The sequence below is a fragment of the Rattus norvegicus genome, chromosome 20 (assembly GCF_021556685.1).
Source record: "Rattus norvegicus strain SHRSP/BbbUtx chromosome 20, alternate assembly SHRSP_T2T, whole genome shotgun sequence".
Lineage (NCBI taxonomy): Eukaryota > Metazoa > Chordata > Mammalia > Rodentia > Muridae > Rattus > Rattus norvegicus.
The window spans coordinates 18,430,870-18,456,535 of NC_141553.1; the positions used below are offsets into that span (position 1 = coordinate 18,430,870).

The following is a 25,666-nucleotide window of genomic DNA, read 5'->3' on the forward strand; positions in this document are numbered from 1 at the left end:
AAAATTCCTCACACTGATCTCCGCGAGTTTAAGGCTGGTTGGATGCTTTGATAAAGTTTACCAGTGTTTTCAGGTCAGGAAGTGGACTCTACAAAGGTGATCGTTTCTGGGGATGTTGTGAGTGCAAAGAGTGGGCTCAGACAGACAAGTAACTGTCTGCCGGTCTCTAACAGAACACATTGAATCATAGGCTGAATTTTGGGGACTGGAGAGATGGCTCAGCGATTAAGGGCACTGGCTGTGCTTCCAGAGGTCCCGAGTTCAATTCCCAGTAACCTCATGGTGGCTCATAACTATCTGTAATGGGATTTGGTACCCTCTTCTGGTGTTCACGAAGAGAGCTATAGCGTACTCACATACATAAAATAAAATTTAAGGGGTTGAGTATTTAACTCAGTGGTAGAGCGCTTGTCTAGCAAGCACAAGGCCCTGGGTTAGGTCCCCTGCTCCAAATAAATAAATAAATAAATAAATAAATAAACAAACAAACAAACAAATAAATAAAATTTGTTTAAAAAAATAGACTGAATTTTGGGGTATGGCGGGTTAACGCTTATGTTTGGCAGTGCTCAGTCACAAAGATGGGACTCAGCTATCGTCTGTAGGGGGAAGAACAAGAACGTAAGCTAAAATATCAATAGCGCATAACCGTTCCCAGCATGGAGGGATGTGTCTGACTGATGTGGTTTGTTTTTTTTTTTTTTTTTCGGTGGGGGGAAGGACCGGTTTCCATGGAAAGGAATGAAGAGAAGGAAGCAGTATTTTAGTGTCACCCCATGCTTCCAGGGGTGTCTGTGAGGCTGGAACCCCAGGGGCAGAAGCAAGTCCAAGACCATCTTCCTCCAGCTCGACGAAGCTGAAGTTTAGTTCAGGAAGCATCTCATCTCTAAAATGGTTACCGAAAACGTGTTCTTGGGATGTTCTCCTAAGAATCAGCATTGGTGTCTATGAACTCACAGACGGGAGCCCTAAGAACATTCTTGTGCAGAATGAGCTCCGCAGAGAAGGGCCCTCTCTCTTTTCTCCCTTCTGTGGTGCACACATACCCTCACAGCTGCATTTCTCTAATGAGAGAGGTTGCTACCCAGTCTCCTCTCTGCCACGGGAGGAGACACACCTGAAAGACAGGAGCGGACAAGTGCCATCTGAAGCCCAAGGCATATGGTCACCTCGGGAAATGAAGGGACCTGAGCCTAGAGTCTCCTCCACAGAGACATTTTCAACAGTAGAGAGCTGCTAGTCTGTTCAATGGCTCGGCGGGTGTGGATGGCTTGCTTGGTTTCTAACATCCCTAAGTGTTGTTCAAGTGCTCCACACCCTTAGTGCCCTTGGATGGACCAACAGATTTCTGTCTTAGGAGAGGTCTACTCAGGGGAAGCCATAGGCTGGGGATGCTTCATTTCTAAGAACAACGTGAGAAGAGAACCTGAGGTATGTGTGGTTGAAGAGTGGGGTGACATTGGGATTTTACCTCAAAGTAATTAAGTTGGAGGAGGGGAGAGCTAGGCACTCGGTTCCTTTATCTGTCTCTTGATGCTTTCTAGCTGATGCTTCAATCATTTTGTGCTTATCAGTGGGGTCAGCACTCTGACTCTCCATTGAGTGTTTCTAGGGTGGAGTTCAATGCGACATTTATCCCCTGTGATTTTTACAGTTTATCTTAAACTGAAATCTTCACCAGGCGCTGGCCCTCAGGCATGGCGAGGAATGGATGAGGTTCCGTTCAGAATAGAAGCAGACAGCCTGCACGCGTCTTCTATGTAGAGGCAAGAGTGGGCGGGGCGTGCGTGCCCCTAGACATCTCAGCCCTGTGACTCGATGTGGTCGTGTCTGCTTTTCTCAGTTTCTATTAAGCATGGCTCATCAAAGGACCACTTTCCAACAAGAGCTGGGCCCTGAGGGTTGAGGGTGGGGGGTAGGGGCACAGCTGTGCTGGATAGTAATTTACATTCTGACCACTAGGTGGTGCTCATTCACTTCTTAAATATGCTGTTGAGTTTTGTGGATTTTTTTTTTTTCTTTTGCTTATTGTTCCATTGTTGGAAAGAAGGTTGATGATAACCAAATTATCCTTAAACTGAGAGTGTGCCTGATCCTCTACAGGTGCCGGTGTATAAGGATTTTAATGTATTTATTTAGCCTGGTAAGCAACCGGTTTACAAGCTAACATACCTTGCATGCAGGGTGTGTGTGTGTGTGTGTGTGTGTGTGTGTGTGTGTGTGTGTGTGTGTGTGTGTGTGTGTATGTGTGTGTGTGTAAATGATATTGATTTATATTCTTCAGAATTACTTTGTCACTTCTGTCCGACCAGTGCATAGTGATTACAACAAACATTCTCACGGATCGATGCGGTTAACTATGGGGATTTAAGAGTCCTCTGGATAAACCAATGAAAGCCTGTACGGTGAATGGAAGTGATGTGGCATGGTGAGGGTTAGCAGATACAGAGAGTAGCCCAGGCTGGACCTAGGCAGGAGGCATTGGGGAATGAGCCATCAGGATCGCTGGAGACAAACTTTCTCTCCTAGACTGTAGTGGGCATTGCTTTTAGGTTCCCCAAAAATTTAGAGCCTGTGAAAAACGCTTTTAGAAAGTTTTGAGCAATCTTAAAGTCTTTGCAAATGTTAGAGATGGGGCTAAAAAGACAAGGGCATAAGGAGAGACTCAGGCAGGGGTAGCAGCGGGGACAGGGCAGGGGGCCAGTGAAAGGGTGATTCAGTAAGGTTCACCACACAGTCTGCATTCCAAAGCCATCCACAAGGTGTAGTCAGCTGTGGTCTCATATCCTCGTCAGAAGAGTTGAGTGGTCTTTTTTTTTTTTTTTTTGGTTCTTTTTTTCGGAGCTGGGGACCGAACCCAGGGCCTTGCGCTTCCTAGGTAAGCGCTCTACCACTGAGCTAAATCCCCAGCCCCATTGAGTGGTCTTAAGAACATGGGTTTCTCCTCTCCTTCCCTCCATGGCCTCTCCCCTGGATTGACCAGATGCACCTCAAAATGTATGATGTGTTCAGCATGGCAGTGACTTTGGCCTGTGGGGTAGGCTGGCAGTGGAGGAATCCCTACATGGGAAGACGTAGGTAGTTCAGGTATAATCTGGATCCAGTGGTTCTGCATCCTTAACCTGGGTAATTCCTCCTTTGGAAGAGCAAAAGGCTCAGTGGTTGTGGAAAGTACCCCTCGATATTTATGGATCTCTATCCTGTACTGGACAGAAAGGACTCAGGGAATTCACTGGCCACAGTTATGACATATTGAGGATCATGACCAAAGTGTCTGTTTCTTGACTTTATCACTCATGCAAATGAGCAAAAGACTCTCGGCTTACCCTGGGACCTTCTTCATTTGCATCTCGCTGGCCAATAAGGCGTTGGAACACCCAGACTGCTAAATTCTGGGACCCCAGTGAAGGAGAAATGGAAACACGCCCTCGTGGTTCCGTGTCCTTGATTTCTCCCTCTCGGGGTGTCTAGATGCCGCTGCACGCCAGGCTGGAAGGATAAAGCAGAGTCTAAATCACACAGGATCCTGGTCCACCTGAGAGTCCCAGTGCCTTGGGGGTGGGGAGAGAGTGAGAAGGCCTTCTCTGATGAGGATCGTCAATGAAACCGCACTCTGAGAGGATCTTAGCTTGTGCACATACCTTTATTCGGGGTGGGCTTGTGCATGTACACTTTATTCCAGAGAACCAACGGTTGTCTAGTTTTGAGGAAGGGGGTGAGAATATCTGGGGGTCGGGGGGCAAAGGTCGTTGGCTGAAGGCTTAAGGTACTGAGATGCCTCATTAGCATGGGGAAGCCTTCCAGGAATCTCACATGCAGGGCTATGTGACATTCCTCAGGTAGTCATCATGGGATCAGGGTTCCAGATCCTTCAGAGAAGAGGAGGCCCCAGATGACAAAGAGAGTCTGCCCTTTTGCACGGAGCTCAGGGCTGCCCATTAACATCAGACTCTGACCTTAGCATCGCGGCAACACAGCTTGAGCAAAAGACATGTGCAGCCCCCTCCCTTCATCTGTTAGAAGATTCCAGCTGTGTCTGGCCCTCACTCCAGTTCCTTCTAGTGAGCATGACAGGCCTCTCTCCTCACTGCAGCCAGCTCTCCAATCCTTGCGGCTTGTATCCCACTCTCCTTCATACAGTAACCATTTGTAACATGTAAAATACTTTACGAAATGTTGTTTAGCCTCCTTGTACAGCACTCAAGCTCTGTGCGTGCTGGAACCTTCTCTACCAATACACTCCCCAGGCCTTGGTCCACCATCTAGTCCAGTAAAGGCAATCAGTGATCTTGACACTTCCCTATTTAAAACCCAGTTCTATAAACAAATCACACTGTGTATTAGTCACTCAGAGTGGACTCAGGATAAATATGAAATAGTCCCGAGTGGACTTTGTTGTTCTGGGCACGTTGGCCCATGAGGTTGTTTTCTATAATGTATCATCATGGTTTAAGTTGCGGACAGAATTGGAAGACATTGATTGCATTATAGGGCCAGGTCTGCATCCTGTAAAATCCACTTTCCTAGGGCAAGTTACTATTGCTGTATCCTGCGTTGGTTTTCTCTGTTAAAAAAAAAAAACCTTCACAAAGCTATGGCTTGGATTAAACAAATTACTCTATTATCTTTAGGATGGGGCCAAGAATATAACGGGAACTCAATTCACGAGTCGGATTCACAGATACCTTATTTTATTTCACAGCGGTGTGGTTTGCTTAGTTTGCAAAGGTCAGAGGTAAATGTCTCATCCAGTTCTCAGAAGAGGGGAAACGAAACATTGATCAGTGCACACGCTGGTTACTCTCCTGTGCTCGTCATCATAGCGACCGCATAGACACCATATAGATCGCCCAGTGCAGTAACTGCAGGGTTTACTGTAAAATGTTTCAGATTGCGGAATCGGTCTCAGAGCGGGCAGTTGAGGGAGGTGTGACGTCTTGTGTAAGCCTTTCTTCCGGTTCTTTCCAGATCCCCACATCAAGGTTTCTGGGAAGAAAGAGGCTGTGAAGGAAGCCAAAGAAATGATCATGGCTGTCTTAGACACGAAAGTAAGTGAACGCTCCCAAGCTGGTACCCAACAGCCGCGTGCAGAAGGGAGAACCAGGGAAAAGAAATCGGGAAGCTTTGAAAGGTGCATGGGATCCTGCTGGGGGAGGGGTGGATGGAGAAAGTGCTTGGTGTGAATGGTTTCTATCCTATCAAGTAATTGTGTGTATAACACACACACACACACACACACACAAACATATACACACATATGTCTCCATGTGCATATATATGTTTGCACATATATACTATCTTTAGAAAGATACATTGGTCCTAGTTAGTGCTACGTAAGTGACCAAGATGAAAGAAATGAGCACATTTGCTTTTCTGAGGTCATAGGAACCCTGTGGCCCTGTGTGTGTATCTGTGTGTGCTAGCATGTGTGTGCTTACACTTGGCCTAGAATGAATGGCGTGCTCGATCCACTGCAAACACATATACAGAAGAATAAGGAGAGGAGCTAAACACATGTAAGCCGACAGTCATTTGAGATGCCGTGCCTTTAAACACTCTGGAAGGCTAGGCGCTTAATATTGTACAGATAATAATTTGATTACCCTCAAAAGTAACTTTTCATAGAGATATTAAATAATTTGGCCAACATCTCAAAGCTGGGGTGGCAGTTCAAATCCAGGCTGTGGTTCCAGCTTTTCATTTTTCCTTGCTACTTAATTTTTTACTTTATTTTATTGAAATATTTCTGATCTTGCCCTCTGACCTTTTGTTTTTCTGGGTTTATCTTTGCTTTTTTTTTTTTTTTTGCTTTTTTTTAATTTTTAAGAATTATTTCCATTGTAAGTTTTAAGTGATTTTTTTTAAAAGATTTATTTATTTTTATGTGAGTACACTGTAGCTGTTCAGACACACCAGAAGAGGGCATTGGATCCCCATTACAGATGATTGTGAGCCACCACGTGGTTGCTGGGAATTGAACTCAGGACCTCTGGAAGAGCAGTCAGTGCTCTTAACCACTGAGTCATCTCTCCAGACCTCCATTGTAAGTTTTAAGTAGCTTAGGGTGTTTTTTTTTTCCTTCCCTAAAAAGGGGGATACTTTCTTGTATTTCAAAAGTGAAAGTGAAAGGAAGTTAAGCTTCCAAATAAAAAACACTTTTTGGGTGCAAGTCAAAAACCGATGACTTCAGAAGGTTTTAAACTTACTGATATTTTAATATCCTGAGTCTTACTGATCAGTGACGCCATTAACAGTCTCGAACATTCAAAAAGTTTTACATCGGTCCTTGTAGCATTCGACGAAATTCCTCAGAATTAAATATTGGAGTGCCAGTTTGACCTCCACCTTTTCATTCCCCACGGCTTGGGATTTTACACTTTCTTTAAGGGAACTGAGCCTCTGATTGGGGTTCATTTATTCGCACCAGGGTCAAAGTTCTTAGGAGTTCTCCACTTCTCTTCCCGTCATCTGGTAGAAGGGATGGCTGTGTAGGGTTGGGTGGGCAGCAGCTTAGGAGCTCCTGCCTACAGGAACTCAGGCAGCTTGTGTGTCAGCATGTGTGATCTCAGTGGGGGCTTTACCTATATACAGTCCTGGTTCCTCCTTGTCATAGATCCGCTGCCCAACACGGCATCTTTGGTCATGGGAGCACACTTTCATCTGTCTTCGGGTATTTGAACCATTTCATGAATAATGCCTATAAAAGAAAAAAACTGAATAATTTATTTACCATCGAAACTGACTATTTAGGTTAGGATCTTCTTCCCAAGTATTGCGGTTAAAAAAAAATGTCTCCACCTTCTGAAAGATATATGATAAAACGAGATTTCTTCCTAATGAAGAAACCCGATAGAAATTGGTTAGATTGAGACCATCCTCCCATTGAGAAGTCCGTAGTTTCCTGTGGATTGGGGTCTAGACTGCCAAAGCGCCGTAAAGGCAGAGCGATTGGTGGTGTTAACGCATCGGGACGTAACCCTGCTTCCGCGCAGAGCAACCGGGTCACGCTGAAGATGGATGTCTCGCACACAGAGCACTCCCACGTCATCGGCAAGGGTGGTAACAACATTAAAAAGGTGATGGAAGACACGGGCTGCCACATCCACTTCCCAGACTCCAACAGGAACAACCAGGTGGAAAAGAGTAACCAGGTGACTGGTCCCCTCTGCACCCTTGCGTCTCAGTAAGCGAATCCCTTCGGAGAGATGAGGCCAAAAAAGCAACCAGAGGAGTCTATACATGGCAGACGTGGTGGCTGGTGGGCTCCCCCATTCCCCAGGAGGCTGAGGTACTCTGCTGGTCCAAGGATGAGTTGTAGAGCTATGGTACTCTGCTTGGTCTCTAAATAGTAGATATCAAGGGACCGGGTATCCCTCAGGGCAATGCATCCCCCCCAGCACCCCCCCCCCCCGGAGCTGGGAACCGAACCCAGGGCCTTGCGCTTGCTAGGCAAGCACTCTACCACTGAGCTAAATCCCCAACCCCGGGACCGGGTATCCCTAAAGACCATTAAAAAGAACTGAGAAAGTTTATCAGGCTTGTCTTGTCTGGGAGTTTGTGGGTTCTGGATACATTGTTATAGAAGTGGCCCTTGAGGTCACTGTGACAAGATGGTTCTGTCACCCATCGTAAGACTAATGCTTTGGTTGATGGGTCATGGCGAGGGATCTATGGAGGAAGCTGGAGAGGCAGGCACTAAGGCTGTGATTATCTGTCCGCTGGTGTGGAAGGAGAAGGCTTACGGCTAACGAGTCCAATACATGCACATCATTGCTGTTAATAAGTACCTCCCATGCTGACAGAGAGGCTTTAAACAAAAGGGGGAAATACCGTGGGTGGAAGTATTGATAAAGGGGTCCGAATGACTTCCTGGGAGCCGCTGGCTGTGGTGCAGTTCAAGGATGAGGTCGATCCATGGCCAGATATCACCGGAAGAGGGTCTCACTAGAAGCAAATTCTGGTTTGCCGGTTTGGGCTGAGGCTTTATTGGTCAGGAGACCCCGTGCTCGATGTTCAGCAGCAGGGGCGCGGCTCCCTAGGAAGGAGGACAAGAGTGTGGGTGGTGGAGTAAGCCTTGCTCTCTTATTTTGCAGGTGTCTATAGCAGGACAGCCAGCAGGAGTAGAATCGGCCCGAGCGAGGATTCGGGTAACTGCGCTAATCTCTGGGATCGTGCATGCACGCTCACCATATTGACATAACGAGGGGGCGGGAATAGCCTCGTTTGCTATTTACTAACCAAGTCCCGTTTCAGGAAGCAGGAGGCAGTGGGGTGGAGTGCCTTTGGGAGCACTCCGACCTCTGTCATCTGGCCTCTGGTGGAGGCATTGTTATCAGTATTTAGACCACAACATCCTAGGTTTGCTTGCAAAAGCTTCTCGGTTTGGAAGCTTTGTGGAAACGCTCGAACTTTCGCCAGACTCTGTGATCAGACAGAGGCTTGATAGAGCGCCACAAGCAAAAGGCTCCTTCCATTAGGAAATATTACACACTACGGCTGAAGCCCGGGCCTCTGGTGCTGGCAGTTCATCTTTAAAACCCGTCCTGAGAAGAAAACAGATGAGCAGTGTGTCTCTCTGCAGATGTGACACTTTACCACTGCCTTGGCCTCTCCTAGGAGCTGCTTCCTTTGGTGCTGATGTTTGAGTTACCGATCGCCGGGATTCTCCAGCCGGTCCCAGATCCCAACACCCCCTCCATCCAGCACATCTCACAGACGTACAGCGTTTCCGTGTCATTTAAGCAGAGGTCTCGAATGTATGGTGCTACCGTCATAGTGCGAGGGTCTCAGAATAACACTAATGCTGTGAAGGTTGGTGACTTTCAATGACCTCAAAACACAGATCATGAAAGCTGTCTTTTTTTATTTTTGTTTTCTTTCTTTCTTTCTTTCTTTCTTTTTTTTTTTTTTGTGGGGAGATCCTTATGCTGACCTTAAATTCGAAGTTCTCTCAGGGCTGGAGAGATGGCTCAGTAGTTAAGGCTCTCCCAAAGGACCCCGGGTTCAATTCCCAGCAACCAGCATGGCAGCTCACAACTGTCTGTGACTCCAGTTCCTGGGGAAATCTGACACCTTCACACACACATCATACAAACAGGCAGAACATCGATGGACATTAAATAAATAAAAATATTAGTTAATTTAAAAAGTTCAAAATATCACGGTTCTCCTCGGCCTTCCAGATGCTGCGATCATAGATAGAACTGCATATGCCGCCCTTCCCAGTACAAGTTTTAGGTTTGTGGATAGAAGACTAATTGGTTTTCGGCCATTTCCTTTGTGCTACTCCTGGGCTCATAGAACATGCCGCTGATGTTTTCCTATAGTTGTTGGAGGCACAATAGAAACGTCGCCTGTATGGGGACAGTTGCATTTGATGGGATTACTGCTCCCTCTCTCCCCACTCTGCTTCTCTCTGCCAGGAAGGGACAGCCATGCTATTGGAACACCTCGCAGGAAGCTTGGCATCCGCCATCCCCGTGAGCACACAACTGGATATAGCAGCCCAACACCACCTCTTCATGATGGGCCGGAACGGGAGCAACGTCAAACACATCATGCAGAGGACAGGGGCACAGATCCACTTTCCCGACCCCAGCAATCCACAGAAGAAATCCACCGTCTACCTCCAGGGCACCATTGAGTCCGTCTGCCTGGCAAGGCAGTACCTCATGGTAAGGCTTCTGGAGGTCAGCTTTGTGGTCTTTTTCTTTGCTTCTTTGAATACACCACGTTTCCACGCTGACTCTGCCTGCTGTTTAAGAGGGCAGTTTGGAAGTCTAGGCAAACAGGGAAATTTCCTGGTCAGAGGAGATAAAAACCAAGCCAAACCAAAACTGGAAAATAAGGGTTATTGTTCTGCTGTGGGCTGTATTTGATTGAGTAGAGAAGCAAATATATATATATACATATATATATATGTATATATGTATATATGTATATATGTATATGTATATTTTTTTCTTAGACTAAACACAGATGAGATTACAGATGAGTTCATTTTTGTGGTATGGATGGAAGGTCCATACCTGACATGGGGGTGCTGATACCCAGTTTGAACGTCAAACAGAAAACTAAAAATTCCATTGAAAGGTCACCTTCACAGGCTGAGGAGATGGCCCAGTTTCCACACAAGCCTGAAGACCTGAGCCTGGATCCCTAGCGCTCATGTAGGGAAGGCAAGGCTGGAGACGTATGTCTGCAATCCGAGGGCTGGAGAGACAGAGACAGATTCCTGCAGATAGGAAACCGCCTGCTGTTGGCCTCTGGCTGGCCCGTGTTATACCCACACATCTATAAAAACTTGACTCTCGGCAATCTAAAACACTTGTACATTTAATACATCTATTATGTAGATAAAGCACTACTCCGCCCATTAATTTCCGAATGCTGTGAAAGAAAAGCATCCGTTGTGTCATACAAAAGCATCCTGACTTAAGGCCTTTCTCTCCTTCGTGTGTTTATTTGAAACCCCAGTGTGTGTGGGTTGGTGTGTGGTGGCCGCTGAATGGACGGGGCCGACAGAGACTCTTATTAAAAACAGATTACACGATTTCGTTCGAGGCCCAGCCTTTAGTGGCGTTTGAGTCAGTAGGCATCGGGTGTGGTCTCCACTATTAACCTGTCAAATCCATTTAAAGAAGAAAAAAAAAAAAAACCAGAGAACCCAGATGTGTACTGTTGAGTCTATTCCTCTGACAGACGAAACTTCTTATAGTTAATCAGGGCAATGGGAGATTTAAAAATTCACTTTCTGTGAATATTTTTGTTAGCCACATTTATTTTACTGTATTGTCATTAATGCTTCAGCAGTGGGCGTATTTACTTATGGAAACCACCAAATTACTCTTCGTAGTGCCTTCCTTTCCAAGGATGTTATTTCTAAGCTTAAAAGGCTTGAAACATTTCACAGATTCACATCCCTACTCTGACTGCACCTGCCCACAACGTAGATGTTTTTTGAAAGGTGCTATTGTGCAATACTGAAAGAAGGGAGAGAAAAATTCAACCCTTTTTACTATCCATACATGAAGGAAAGCCACTTTTACTCATGAGTGAAAAGGGCCATTTTTCATTTTGATCACAGTGTAGCCAGCATTGTCCAATACATGTGAAAAAAAAATAAAAATCTAGCGACCAGGCTGGAGAGATGGCTCAGCCTTCAAGAGCACTGACTGCTCTTCCAGAGGTCCTGAGTTCAATTCCCAGCATCCACATGGTGGCTCACAACCATCTGTAATGGCATCTGATGCCCCCTTCTGGTGTGTCTGAAGACAGGGACAGTGTACTCCAAATATATAAATAAATCTATATAAATAAATCTTTAAAAAAATGCAGTGACCCAGGGCTTGAGCCAAGCAGCATTCTATACAAGAGGAAGAGAAGCTGAGTGGTGGTAGGCAGTGAGGATCAGGAAGAAAGGAGCAGAGAAGAGAACCAAAGGTAGCTTCCGTAGTGATCCCCACAACCCCCAAAAAGTGAGGGTTAGCACAGTGGTTCACTGCTCATGCCCAGGAGGAGGTGGTTACAGCTTAAGCCTCCTTAGAAGGACCAACTCTGAAAGCTCTGAGTGATGTGCAGACTCCACCTACAGGACTTTGAGAGTTGGGCGTGGCCAAGACAGATCCAGGACATTGAGAGTTGGGCATGGCCAAGACACAGTGTGCAAATCTGTGGTGGGATAGGCCAGGCTGGGCCAAAGCGGAAGTTATTATTATTTTTTTTTTTTTTTGGACTGAACCCAGGGCCTTGTGCTTCCTAGGCAAGTGCTCTACCACTGAGCTAAATCCCCAACCCCCAAAGCGGAAGTTATTACACAGCAATTGAGCTCTCCTTCCGGATACAGTATCATGGCTCCCCGTAAGTCACCGAGCAAGGGCATATGACCTGAACCTCAGAGTGGTGAAGAATCTCTCAGTGCAATTGCTGACAGAACTGAAGCCAGACAGTGAAGGATTTTTTTTCCATAGTAAAGAGTAGACTTAAAAGAAGAAAAGGGCCACACCAAACCCATAAGCTTAACAGACACAGTTTCAGTTCCCCGATATCCCCCTGCCCCTCACCTTGGTCCCCTACCTTCCTTATGAAGACGTGAATGGTATTTAGTTTAAATATTCTATAGTGTATTTGGAGAGATGCTCAGGTACAGGTGCTGTGATGACACTCCTGACCCTCATTGCTGTCTTGTCTAGGGGTGTCTTCCTCTGGTGTTGATGTTTGATATGAAGGAGGACATCGACGTGGACCCACAGGTCATCACACAGCTCATGGAGCAGCTAGACGTCTTTATCAGTATTAAACCGAAGCCCAAACAGCCCAGCAAGGTTGGTTCAGAGCCTGCACCCTGTGCAACGTCTGGAATAGCATCCTCTATCCACTCCGGGTGTTCATTTACACGGGACTAATTTCCAACATGTGTATTTGGTTATAACAGTTAACGTTTGTAACGTTGCCCTCCATGATCTGCCACCATTTTCTTCATACGGTTTTTGACTTTTGTTCTAGTTCATATTCAGTAGCCATCGCTTTGCTGTAAATACAAGAGAAAGGAAAGTCTATTTCCCTGACTTTGTCGTTATGACAAGAGATCAACCAACTTGGTAAACAGGCTAACGAAAGGAACAGATTGTTCTAAAAACAAAAACGAAACGAAACAAAACAGAACAAAAAAACTCCCATGATTTACAAATGGCTGGCGAGCATTAAAAATGCTCAAAGCCATCAAAGAAAAGCAAATTTAAATTCCATGGAGATCCCATCTCACCCTGGTCAGGGTGGCAGCCAGACAGGAAAGGACTAAGGCTGCATACTGAGGGGGTGGGGCAAAGGGGACACTCACACACTGATGGTGGCAACCTAGACTAGTCAAGCCATCAACAGAAATCCATTCTGAACTTTGTCAGAACGCCGAAGGAGACCTACTGTGTGAACAGGATATGCCATGCCTGAGTATTTATTAGGACTACAGGCTTTACTTGGTCACTTGGGAGTAGCTAAGGAGACTTGTATGTTATGTGTATGTGTGTGTGCACGCTCAAGTCAATTCACAGCCCTTGCTGCATGCCAGCACTGTGCCAGCCAAGCAGAACGGCTGCCCCTTCTGTTCTGTTCTTCTCTTTAATAAAGCCCACAAGTAATGAACACTCCAAGCCTTCTTAGCTCCTCCTCTATCCGATGCTATCTGGTAAATTGCACAGACAGTAAGTGCGCAGTGGGAGAAATCTGGTCTGGAGTTGCCCAGGAGGAGGCGAGGAAGGAAGAGTATTCATGCATTAATATTGTGAAAGTTGCCACAACCCCTTTAAAGCTGGGGACCCTGGGGCCTCACCAGTGGTTGTCACTGGCGGCCATGGTGCTGCTGCTGCTGTGAGGGCAGAGGTGAGAAGATGGGGGCTCCCGGGCTGGAACAACACTTACATTCTTAGGTAACAACACTTACATTCTTTTTTTTTTTTTTTTTAACACTTACATTCTTATATTTTCCAAATCACAAAGCATCGACTGGCAAAGGTTTGTGGGACATTCACCACTAGGAAAGAAGGCATGATTAGGAAATAATCTGGGGGGGTGGGGCTTAACAAAAGCCACAAACACAATTGTCTTTGCTCCAGGTATTAAGTATGACAATGCTATATCAATCCTGGGTTTGTTTTGTTTTGTTTTGTTTTTGAATGTTTAAAACTTAAAAGACTTACAAACTGTAATTAAGTTTTGAAGTTTGTGGAATGTTTTGAAGCAAGATTCCAAACATCTGAGTTTCTCTAACTTTTTTGTTTTTTATGAAATGCTACTCTTTAATTGCTTTATAAAGTCTAATGAACGTAATTTGACACTACACATAATACAGCAGCGATGAGTCATTGCTTCAGTGCAGGGGAGTGTATTGTCGAGTAAAAATAAGCCAGTAAGCATCCTAATTTGTTTGGGCTGTTGTAACGATGCCCACAGAACAGGCAGCCATGGACAAGGGAGTCTGTAAGCGCTAGCAAGCACAAGATTGACACTGGACTCGATTTGGTATCAGGTTAGGACCTGGGTTCCCATTCACAGATGCTACTATCTCAGATAGAAAGGTAATCTTTCTCTCTCTCTCTCTCTCTCTCTCTCTCTCTTTCCCTCTCTCCCTCTGCCCCTCCCCCAGTTCTCTTCTATAATTCTATTCAGAGTTTTGTGGGTGCATATGTGAATGTATATGTGTAGGTGCATGTTTGTAGGTGCATGTATGTATGTATATGTACAAGTACATGTGTATATGGAGATGTGCATGTGTGTGTGCGCATGTGTATCCATGTATCCACATCCACATGCGGAAGCCACAAAAGTATGTGCAGATGGATTCTGGGGCCAGAAAGTCCTAACTTACTAAGGTAGATAAATCTGCCATACTTTCTGTATTAAAATTTCTAAATCATAGCTGTCATCTCATATGTATCACATATGATTTCTACATGAGTAAATGTGATATTTTCTGTCCACCAGGAGGAAACAACCACGCTGGGTTATTGTTTTTTTGTTTGTTTGTTTGTTTGTTTGTTTTTTTCAGAGAAAACCATAAAGCTACCCAAGACCAGGGGAGCAAGGCGGAGTGAGTTCAGAGTTTAAGAACAGGGTCTTAGACATCATAAAGCCCCGTTTAACTTAACCACAATACCATCAGTGTCAATCTCAGAGAAGGGCTTGGGCAAAAAAGGGCAGAAATAAAAAGAATTCTAAGAGCTCAGGAAAAAAAATGAGCATATGTTGGGCACACACACATACGCACATGCACATATATACATACATATGTGTGTATATATGTATACATATGTATATATACTCATGTATGTATATACATATATATGCTTAGAAATTTAGTAAGATATAAATTATGTAATTTTATATGTATATATAGTATATACATATACACAAGATTTGCCACAGGTGTGGTCTCACTTGAGGGTTGGTGGTGCCTGGGGTATGTCAGCTTACCATCAGACCCTATACATTAAAAACAAGTTGACTGTCACTGTGCAGTCTGTATGTGCTGGTGGGTTCAGTTTGGCTTCTGCAGGTAATGAGGTGGTGAGGAGGGGCGCTTCAGTCCGAAGCCCAGAGGTTGCGTGGTGATGGCTGGGCTTTGATACCAAGAATTTGCTAAATTTCTAAGCATGTCTGGATAGGAATCAACACCTCCAAAGGTCAGGTCCCCATCTTTTGGAACCTGCGTGCTGGCTGCCCACAGCAGTCAGAACGTGTGCTCACACTTGGGGGCACAGAGAGAGAGAGAGAGAGAGAGAGAGAGAGAGAGAGAGAGAGAGAGAGAGAGAATGGGTGGGGACTCACGCTTTACAGGAAATGTCAGGAGCAGAGGCTGATTGAAGGTGGTACCCGGCCTCCTGGGGCTCCTCATTTATATTTTCATTACCCCTCCCGTCCATTGTATACCTACCTCAGTGTCACCTTTTTTTTTCCCATTATGTGTCTTCATAGTCTGTGATTGTGAAAAGTGTTGAGCGAAATGCCTTAAATATGTATGAAGCAAGGAAGTGTCTCCTCGGACTTGAAAGCAGTGGGGTTTCCATAGCAACCAGTCTATCCCCAGCATCGTGCCCTGCCGGCCTGGCATGTCCCAGCCTGGATATCTTAGCTTCGGCAGGCCTTGGACTCACTGGACTAGGTATAAAGTTTATTATTACCACTGGGGAACTGCTTATCGGGTTCCCTGCCTTTCTACCGTTGTGCTGTCTAAATGCTGTTTTCTTCTTTGAGCCCCGAGAGACCAACAAGATACCGGAACCTGATTCATCCGGTCTGGGTTTTTTCGGATGTTAGCCTCCGTGGATTTGGGTTGCCCAGATTCCTCCTAGGTTGGCACAAAATCATCATCACGGCCCAACTGCTTTTATTTTCGGTGGCTTGTGTTTGTTCTGCTAAATTAAGAGCGCCATCGAGATTGAAGGGAGCGGCTGACTGTGATGTATGTGTTTGTGCTCTTTCCAAGTTGGCTGTATTACCCTCCCTCCCTAGAGATAAAGATTATCCAGTTCGGTCCAAAAAGCAATTGCAAATCCGGAGGGCTGGGGGGAGGGGAGAGTCCCTGCACCCATGCCCAACCCCCACCCTACGCCTAGGTCTGATAAGCCCAAGGCTGCCAAGGAAGCAAGCACTCAGATCACTCACAGTGTTTAGGCTGTTGGAAAGCACAGTGAGTCCTCACTGGTCCTAGACAGTGTCCTCCTCTAGAAGCAACCTTCCTCGAGGGCTGGCCAAGGGCTCTGCTACCATTGGACCAGGTTTACCCTTTTTCTTCTTGTATCCCAGATGCCTTCCTATGAGAAGGGAGCGCAGTAGGCCAGCAAGTCTTTCTATTTTTCTCTTCCCATCTTTGGGCTTTAAAATACATAGTAGGATGGGCTGTGTTAGAGCTCACCGGTAGGTAGAATGCACCCATGAGGACCTAGGTTCAATCCCCAGCAAGGAAAGAAGTGATGTGTGTAGGACTTGCTTGGGCTCCAAATTGCCACACTCGGACACTACTATGGTAATGCAGGTTCTTCCCCAGCCAAGGCTGTCTCTTCCACACGGACCTGAATAGCCATAGCAACACAGCAGTGCCATGGACCAGGATGTGCTGGCGAACTTAGACTAGTTCTTCAACCTATAGGCTAAAGCCCCTTTGTGGATCGAAGAACCCTTTTACAGGGGTCGTCTATCAGATATTCCGCATGGCAGATAGTTACACCAAGATTCCGAACAGTAAGCAAAATTACAGTTATGAAGTGGCAGCAAAATAATTTTATGGTGGTGGTGGGGGTCACCACAACACGAGGAACTGTCTTAGGGGGCTGTGGCATTAGGAAGGGTGAGAAACACCAGCTTAGAGCCAATTTTATTGCGTCCTATTTGAGAAAGTGGTTGGAGAGGCCGAGTTCCTCAATGGAGGGGAGGTTTATCTTGGTCACCCATCTCCTAGACCAGTGACCCCTGACACTTCCGGAAACACATAGAAACGAGCATTTTCTTTTAGATCCCAAATTCTCAAAGGAATCTCCCTAGTTACAGCAAGCACTGGGATACTTGAGATGAAATTCAAAGCCAAGCACAATCCCCGGGCAAGTTTTAGTCATTGGATTGGAGCCCAAAGAAGTCAGTGTGTGTTCAGACATGCGTCGAGCCATCTGGTCCAGCATCCTCTCCGCTAAGTATCAGACAGCCAGTCTACCACAGGAAATGCGCTCCTGGGTTCTGCCAGGTGTGAACGCTTGGAAAGGGTTCTGTGGGGAAGCTGATGACAAGTTGAGTCAGTTAGAGACATAAAAAGCAAGCTTCCCCTTGAGCAAAGGTTTGTCTGTCCTAGGTTGTCAGCGGGCTTGCGTCTAGTGACTCTCAGTGTGCCTGGCTGCTGTGCCAGATTGGTCACACCTGTCTTCCCAGTCTTATTGGCATCTGTTGTCTATGGGAAGATGAGCGAATTCCATTGTTGGAGTTATGAAAAGAGACATTTCACAGGAATATCTGAAATAACAGTTAAAAAAAAAATCCTGTCACCCGTATTCGGACAGATTAGAAAGTGTCAGATTCTATTGGCGGTTGTTCCGAAAGGCAATATGAATGGTGCTCCTGTTTCCGAATCTTGAACTTAGGTATATTGACTTGACTCTCGTTCCTTATAGGTCTATTGGGGCCCACCACATTGTCCCTCAACACATCAACCACCCCAAACTCACTCCTGAACGCCCTCAACAGTTCCGTCAGTCCTTTGCAAAGTTCAAGTTCTGGGACCCCAAGCCCGACGACGTTGTGGGCCTCCTCAATCCCCAACACTGCAAGTGCCACAGGTTAGTGTCACTCAAGTATAGTCAAGAAGTGAGAAGTCAGAGGTATTGCCTGGGTTTTTTTCTTTCTTTCAATAGAGTTTACAAGGGATTCCACTTCTTCAAGTGAAAATTAAAAAAAAAAAAAAAAAAAAAAAAAAAAAACCACTGTTCAAAGAGAACATCTTCTAGCCCAAAGGAAAACTCCCCCGCTGTGTAAATTCATTCAAATGCAGCTCAGGAAAGCCAAGAGCTTTTCAAGCAAACCGGAATGTCAGCTGCACAGGTGATAAACAGATTAGGAAAAGCAGCTGGAGGCTCAGGGAACAAAGGCCAAGGCACAAGGTTACAAGTGAACCTTGGGAACCCAGCTTCCTGGAGGACTAGTTCTTAGACAGTTGCCCAGGCTCAGCCTCTCTGCAGTCCCCAGCAATGCTGGGAAGGGCCTGAATATATAGTGTTAGAGACATTTTAACATTGTTTCTTTCAAAGAAAACAAGTTATTTGGGTGTGTGTAGGTCAAAGAACACTTTGCAGCCACCGAGGTACTTTCTAGCACGTGGATCCCAGGCATCAAACTCAGGACATCAGACTTAGAAGCAGGAGCCCTTACCCGCCCCAGAGGTTATCTCATAAGCCTTGGTTCATGGTTTCTATAGTAAAGTTACATCTATTGACAGATATGTCAGATTATTCTGAACTCACAGGGAAAACAAGTTTCTTACTGTTGCTAAATTGTAACAGTTGCTTCTAGGCTATTATGTTCTAACACCTATGTTCATGAAACCATTTCAGGTTTTTCTACCATACCACACCTTATGATCCCATCTACTGCCCAGGCCACATTAACCAATATCCTGCTGTCTGGAGTGCCCACATATGGGCATACAGCCCCGTCTCCCCCACCTGGCTTGACTCCTGTTGACGTCCACATCAACAGCATGCAGACAGAAGGCAAAAACATCTCTGCTTCTATAAATGGACACGTGCAGGTAATACCCCCTTGTGACATTCAGGGGGGTGAAGGGTCAGGGAGGGGGCTCTGCGCTTTTGGCAAGAGAGAAGCTACTTGAAACCCGTTTTGGCTTTCATTGAACTTCTTTCTCAGTTGTATTTTTATTTTATTTATGATTTCAGCCTCCGAACATGAAATACGGTCCGCTTTCCACTTCATCGCTTGGGGAAAAAGTGCTGAGTTCTAATCACGGCGATCCATCCATGCAGACAGCTGGGCCCGAACAGGCTTCTCCTAAATCAAACTCAGTGGAAGGTAAGGGATTGGAACTTTCCTACTCAGACCGCTTGTAGCTTGGGTAAAGCTCCACCCCCAGTTACTTGAGACAGCAAGGAATCTGAGTTGGTTTTTCTCTTTACCTCTGCTGACTCCGCCTCCCTCAACCATGCAGAGTAAATGTCTTGCATGAGATTCCAAAGAACTTGGTGAACTGAAGGGCACTTTCCATGAAAATACTGGTGTTCCATTATTGTGTAATGGGAAGACATCTGCTAATGACCATTTGCATAGAAGTTTATCCCCTAACCGTCTTGAAAATACTTGAGTGGGACTGGGAGTGTAGTTCACTAGAACAGCATGTGTCTAGCATGTCCCATAGCACTGGGGAAGAAGCAAAGGACTATATTTGGAGTTGAGGATATAGCTCCTGGTAGACATACTTGTCTAGGGTGCATGAAGCCCTGGGTAAACCTCCATACTGGGAAAGGGAAAAGGGAAAACAAGAAGAGAGAATGGAAGATATATATATATATATATATATATATATATATATATATATATATATATATATATATCTGTCTGTCTATCTATCTATCTATCTATCTATCTATCTATCTATCTTATCTATATCTCCTAGGGAACAGATGGGCCTCACTAATGTATGTATGTGTGTATGAATATGTGTCTGCATATAGATATATGTAATATACATATACATCATATACATCATATACATATAATATACATCCCTTATTCCAAATAATCTTCAGGAAACACCAGGGTCTTCCCTTGAAGTTGAGTTCTGAAAACAGGCCAAGCTTGCTGAGGTGTGCCCTCTTTGCGGCCGAGACCATTGTCAGGACTACAGAATTGGGTCTCTCCAGAGACAGGTTTATTGTTTTTCTCCATGGCATCTATAAGGTGATATTTACATTTTGCTACTCTCTCCCCCAAAACCCTCCCTCCTATCACCACCAGGCTGCAATGATGCCTTTGTTGAAGTGGGCATGCCTCGAAGTCCTTCCCATTCCGGAAACGCTGGTGACTTGAAGCAGATGCTGGGTCCCTCCAAGGTCTCCTGTGCCAAGCGGCAGACCGTTGAGCTACTGCAGGGCACGAAGAACTCGCACCTCCAGTATGTATGCTCACCCTGCTGGCAAGAGATGATGTATGAGGAATTTGCTTTGAGCCCGGTAGTTACGATCCTAACTCAAGTCAGACTGGAGCTCACCATAGGCTTTACAATTCCCCCTCACAGTTATCTTTCAAAAACTCAAGGAACAACCTCTGTTTTCACCTTACCCATCTTTATAAGCCCCTTCTCCCAACTTGATGTGGGGTTTCTATCCGTGTCCTTAGAACAACCTTTATCACTCTGAAGCTTATACATTCTCTCTGCGATTCAGCGACAAGTACGGGTGATTTTTAGCCTCTGGCTTTTGCGTTAGAAGTTTTCCAACCGAGAATCCACCTTGGCTGGTGTTGAGGTGGATTCTTAAACTTCAGCATCCTTCTCTCCAGTGCAGGTGGCTGTAGACTTGTAAACTTTTCGATGAATGTTGGATTTTTATTAGCTAGTGCACAGCAGTTTCTACTGTGCGATCCTGAGATTGCCGTATTTGTTTATTATGTTTGTCCTCTTACAGAGGAAAGGGTCTCCCACCTGCCGGCTACTCCATTCCAATTCTGTCTTCTTAGCTCCATGGCTGTCTCTAAGGAGGGTCTTTATGCAAACAGTAACATATATATCCTTACTCCTCCATTTCTTACTAAAGCCACTTTGTTGTCATAAACCTGACTCATCCCACCCAGTTCTGCCTTACCTATGTCCATTGATTCCCCCCACCCTATTTGTCTACTGTGGGTCCTGATTCCCCCACAAGGCCTTTCTTCAGCATGTGTTTCTGAAGTGATCTGCTTCCTGCTGCCTCTCAAATCCCTTAAAACCTACCTCTGCCATTTTGTTTCCCTGCCTTCTGAATCTTTTCCTTTTCTCTCACCTAGATGGAGCCTGCCCTGTCTCCTTGCCTTTTCTCTCACCAGTGTGGCCTTCCCTTTCTTTAGCTCTAATGATTCTCTTTAAAGCTGGATCAGCTCCTCCTCTTCATGGCTTAAACAGCCCCAGTGATTTGATCCTGGGCCCCTTCCCCTTGCATTCTGCCCTCTGAGTTGCTGGCCTCCTGGCCTTTGGCCCTAGGGAACTTGAAAAGCTCCTTCATTTCCAGGTCACGTGTCCCTGAGACACGTCGGTCAACATGTCAGGCAAAGCTTATTGCTCCAGTCTTGTCTTCTGACATGGGACAGAACAGGTGACTGGTTATAATTGAACAGATCAGCAAATCAGCCCCATTTTTCTTTGACTTGAGGTGTGTCCCGATATATCACGAGCTTGCCATTTTTCTTTTTCACCAGTGTCACATGCACCTCACACATTCAATATCTGTCATAACTATCTTCATGCTTACTCGGGCTGTACTTGGGCTTGGTGTCTGGTTGATGTACAAACACCAGAAATCTTATCTGTGTACATTCCCCATGTACCACAAGCAAAATTCCATGTGTGCGTCCTTTAATGTACATACCTTCATGTTGCAAAGCAGTATTAACCTATAGTTTGAGACCCAGAGTCACTCTACAGCAGTGACCTTGGATAAGGTCCTTCTTCAAGTGTCCAGTGGGGAGACAGCCACACCTTTGTCTCAGTGTTGCCATGCCATGCGTGGCATTGCTTGGCAGACCAAATGACACATGAAAGCAGGTGACAGCCAAAGCACGCACAATGAACACTCACATGGGAATCATGCGGCCTTGTCAGTATGTGAGGTAAAGCAGTGAATTCCCAACTCTATTTCACAGCAGCACTGACAGATTACTCTCAGACACCGAACTGAGTGCAACAGAAAGTCCTCTTGCTGACAAGAAGGCCCCAGGGAGCGAGCGTGCGGCTGAGAGGGCAGCGGCTGCCCAGCAGAACTCGGAAAGGGCCCGCCTGGCCTCGCAGCCACCATATGTCCACATGCAGGTAATGTAGGTGCCACAGCGGTCTTCCGAGGATGGGGTGCTGGGCTGGGCATGGAGAAAGCAGAGAGTGTCCGTGAGCTGTGCAGAAGCTAGCCTGGCCCCCTGTATCCTGGTCAGCGTGAAACTCATACAGATACGCAGGAGTTCGAATTGGTTTTGCTGTGAGCCTTAAGAATGAATCGCAGGGGGCTGGGGATTTAGCTCAGTGGTAGAGCGCTTGCCCAGCAAACACAAGGCCCTGGGATTGGTCCTCAGCTCCAGGGGAAGAAAATGAAATGCAAGAGTTAGATTAAGGAAAAGTTCATACTAGTAAAAATGGCGATTTGTGTTGCTGCATCTGAAGCAAACGATGCTCGTCGGTTACATGAAGCATTAGAGACACGTAAGAGATGGTGTTTCTCCTGGATATGCAGATCTGGTTTTCTTCTGTGGTGCTTCAGTCAGCGTCCTCAGTCAGCCACCATTTTCATATCGTGGTGACTCAGAGCAGCTCACTAAGCAGGAGATTCGGTCTCTCATCTTCATATAGAGCATGTGTGAGAGGCAAAGATGTAGTGCTTTTGAGGGTAACACACACAGACATTTGCTTTTTGCTCCGTCATTACCGGAAGGGAACACCCGCCTGGTAATGAGTTTTCTCTCTTCATCCCCACCACCTCTCAAACCTTCACAAACCCCTAGAAATAAAAACAAATAAATAGCCAACCTGCTGTGTTAAATTAATTCATTGAATTAAGCGACACTACTTTCATTCAAATGTGAATGAAACCTCCTGTTTTTTTTTAAATAATTTGCATTTGAACATTTTCATGACTCTTGAGGTAGATAGAATCCAATGCATTCATAATACTTCAGTGTTTAAAAACAAACACACAAAAAACAAGTCCCCACTATGACCTCTGTGCTATAGGTTGCTTTCTTCTTTGCTATCACATTTGGGTCCCCGTGACTAAGGTCTGTGGTCCTTTCTTGTAGGTTGGACGTCAGGATTCTCACAGTGACTCTAACTAGATGTGTTTATGCCGTTAGTGGAAATCCAGTGAGCTCTAGTACAAGACACACTGAAGACCTGCCTCTTTTTATGGCTGAAGTGGCCATCTCTCCCTCATCCTAGGACAATAGCCCCTGTAGCACTCTTTTTCACGCATCTCTCTTCCTTTGTCCTCCAAGAGACGGTTGGTTGTTTAGGCGCCAAATAAGTTCCGATACATTGTATCCTTTACGGAGTTGGGCACACTTTAGGCTCCAGATGAGTTCTGATACATTGTATCCTTTACGGAGCTCGGCACAGTCTTTTAAGTAGTAGCTTTTTCCACACCTTGCCCCTAAGAATTATACTGATTTTTAACTTCCGGTTCAATTTTCAGTTGCCCCTCCCCCCAAATGTCATAAAACAGTGTCATCTAAAAACCAGGCTCTCCAGGTATCACCATAGTCACAGAGCTATTGTGTGTGCTGGGCCGCCACTGTTTATCATCTGGCCCAAGGTTATTCTTTGCTCCTCGCACCCTCCTCAGTGTTCTGTTCCAGACTAGGATTCCCTGGGAACCTTATATATGCTGGGACAGCCTTCTGGGAGACAAGCCAAAGAGCTCTTGCCAGTAGGTTCTTGTTCTTCATGGTAGGTCTTTAAATCAAGTCTTAATCTGTTCTCTAGGCTGGGGAGGTGGGAATGGGCTAGCATCTGGGATGTAGTCATGCAGGCATGGCTTTCCTCAGAAAGACCTGTCCTGGTTTCTGCCTATTTAGCTGTTCAATGCTCTTAGCATGGGTGTGTGTTCCTCCTATCTATGCAGTACCCCAGGGTATCTAGGTTTATCTTACACCATCATTAGTATCCAAAGCTATAGTTTTGTAGTTCTCTAACTTCAAGAGCCAAGGCTTTAGCAGTGTGGTTGATAACTTGCATGTTATTAGTGCCATCCCAGTTGCTATCTTACTTACCTATATAAAGAAGGATTCTGAGAAAGAAGGAGACACAACTGATACTTGCGGCCATTTTGTGACATATTCCTTTGATGCACTTCACGTTTGCATTCAGAAGTCCTGATATGAAAGATATTCTTTTTTTTTAAAAGAAAATATTTACTTATATATAAGATTTATTGCTGTCTTCAGGCACACCAGAAGAGGGCATCGGATCCCATTTCAGATGGTTGTAAGCCACCATGTGGTTGGATTTGAACTCAGGACCTCTGGAAGAGCAGTCTTAACCTCGAGCCATCTCTCCAGCCCATGAAAGATACTCTTAATGAACAAGAATTTACTTTCAGTGTGTAGGGAAAGTCCCTACTCTTGTCATCGACTTCAAGTTCAATAAGAGTATAGATTATTTCAGGTGGTTTTGAAGGGGCATTTACGTTCATCGCACTTGCCTCGTGTGCTTGTGGTCCCATGATGCAGGGCTCAGCTGATGGTTCAAGCAGAGTCAGGAGAGTTGAGCAGGTAGGATCCTCAGGAAAACTATGACAAAGCCATTCATTCTCTCTGTATTTCTTTTTCAGGCCTTTGACTATGAGCAGAAGAAGCTACTAGCCACCAAAGGTAAGGGATCAAGGAGTGTTTCCTACCTCTGCCCTTCAGTACTCCTTCATTTTAAAGCTCTCCCAATGATTTAGGAAAAAAAAAACAAAACTAAAACAACAAACAAACAAACAACAAAATGGTGCTTATAAAAAGAAGCCCAAAATGTTTGAGTTCATGATGCACAGATTCTGCTGAAATAAAATTTATCTTGTGAGATACATGAGCATAATTAAGGAGTCCTGCAGCCTTTCCATATTTATTTTTCATTGGATAAAATGTTTTATTCTTAGGCATTTCACGTTCAGAAGTAAATGTTGAGCTTTTCATTTATTATTCCATTAAACACACTCCTGCTTTCTCTTCTGTTTTCTATCATTTGCCATTTTTTTTTTATTTATTCATTTTATGTATGTGAGTACATTGCCACTCTCTTCAGAAAACACTAGAAGAGGACATCAGATCCCATTACAGATGGTTGTGAGCCACCATGTGGTTGCTGGGAATTGAACTCAAGACCTCTGGGAGAACAGTCTGTGCTTTTAATCACTGAGCCATCTCTCCAACCCCCTCTTCTATTTTCTGAAGCGATGTTAAAGAAGCCAGTGGTGACTGAGGTCAGAACGCCTACGAACACATGGAGTGGCCTGGGGTTCTCGAAGTCCATGCCGGCAGAAACCATCAAGGAACTGAGGAGAGCGAACCATGTGTCTTATAAGCCCACAATGACAACCGCCTATGAGGTACATAGTTATCCACCTGCCCATCTTTTCCCAGAACAGCTAGCTGCCTCCTGTCCCTGGCTCGTTATGGTCATGGGGACAGAATGGCTTGCCTCCGTCTCTGTTTTTGTGAACTTGTGAAAATTGATGTAATCTTAACATTGTAGACCTTTCTCTCCCTTCCAAGTTGTTAATCTATATGTTTGGTGGAAATTGAAATCTGGGAGTAAGTTTTTGTTGGATGAAGGGGATCCCACATGATAGAGTGGGGCTAAGCTCAAGCAAAGAACAGCTGCAGTGTTTCGTAAACGCTCACAAAGAGTCCTCTATCAAGCCACCATAGGGGAAAAGGCAAGTATTCAATCAAAACAGAT

The 25,666-nt window shown here is 45.3% G+C and overlaps 1 protein-coding gene across 11 annotated transcripts in view; it reads left to right on the top strand.

Moving 5' to 3' along the window:
* Positions 1–25,666, top strand: part of Bicc1 (BicC family RNA binding protein 1) — a 236,830-nt gene that overhangs the window by 192,860 nt on the left and 18,304 nt on the right. For 4 of the 11 annotated variants that reach the window (XM_087597688.1, NM_001415073.1, XM_087597692.1 and 1 more), the window contains 14 exons: positions 4,969–5,048; positions 6,993–7,151; positions 8,094–8,147; positions 8,617–8,811; positions 9,423–9,674; positions 12,192–12,323; positions 15,469–15,655; positions 17,652–17,816; positions 18,588–18,784; positions 18,930–19,062; positions 20,005–20,161; positions 21,883–22,048; positions 24,552–24,591; positions 25,159–25,313. In XM_087597688.1, coding sequence (XP_087453814.1) covers positions 4,969–5,048; positions 6,993–7,151; positions 8,094–8,147; positions 8,617–8,811; positions 9,423–9,674; positions 12,192–12,323; positions 15,469–15,655; positions 17,652–17,816; positions 18,588–18,784; positions 18,930–19,062; positions 20,005–20,161; positions 21,883–22,048; positions 24,552–24,591; positions 25,159–25,313 — 2,072 coding nt within the window. Of the gene's footprint in view, positions 1–4,968; positions 5,049–6,992; positions 7,152–8,093; positions 8,148–8,616; positions 8,812–9,422; positions 9,675–12,191; positions 12,324–13,923; positions 14,073–15,468; positions 15,656–17,651; positions 17,817–18,587; positions 18,785–18,929; positions 19,063–20,004; positions 20,162–21,882; positions 22,049–24,551; positions 24,592–25,158; positions 25,314–25,666 lie in introns of those variants that run through there. The other 7 variants (XM_087597689.1, XM_087597687.1, XM_087597691.1 and 4 more) reach the window with 4 other exon arrangements.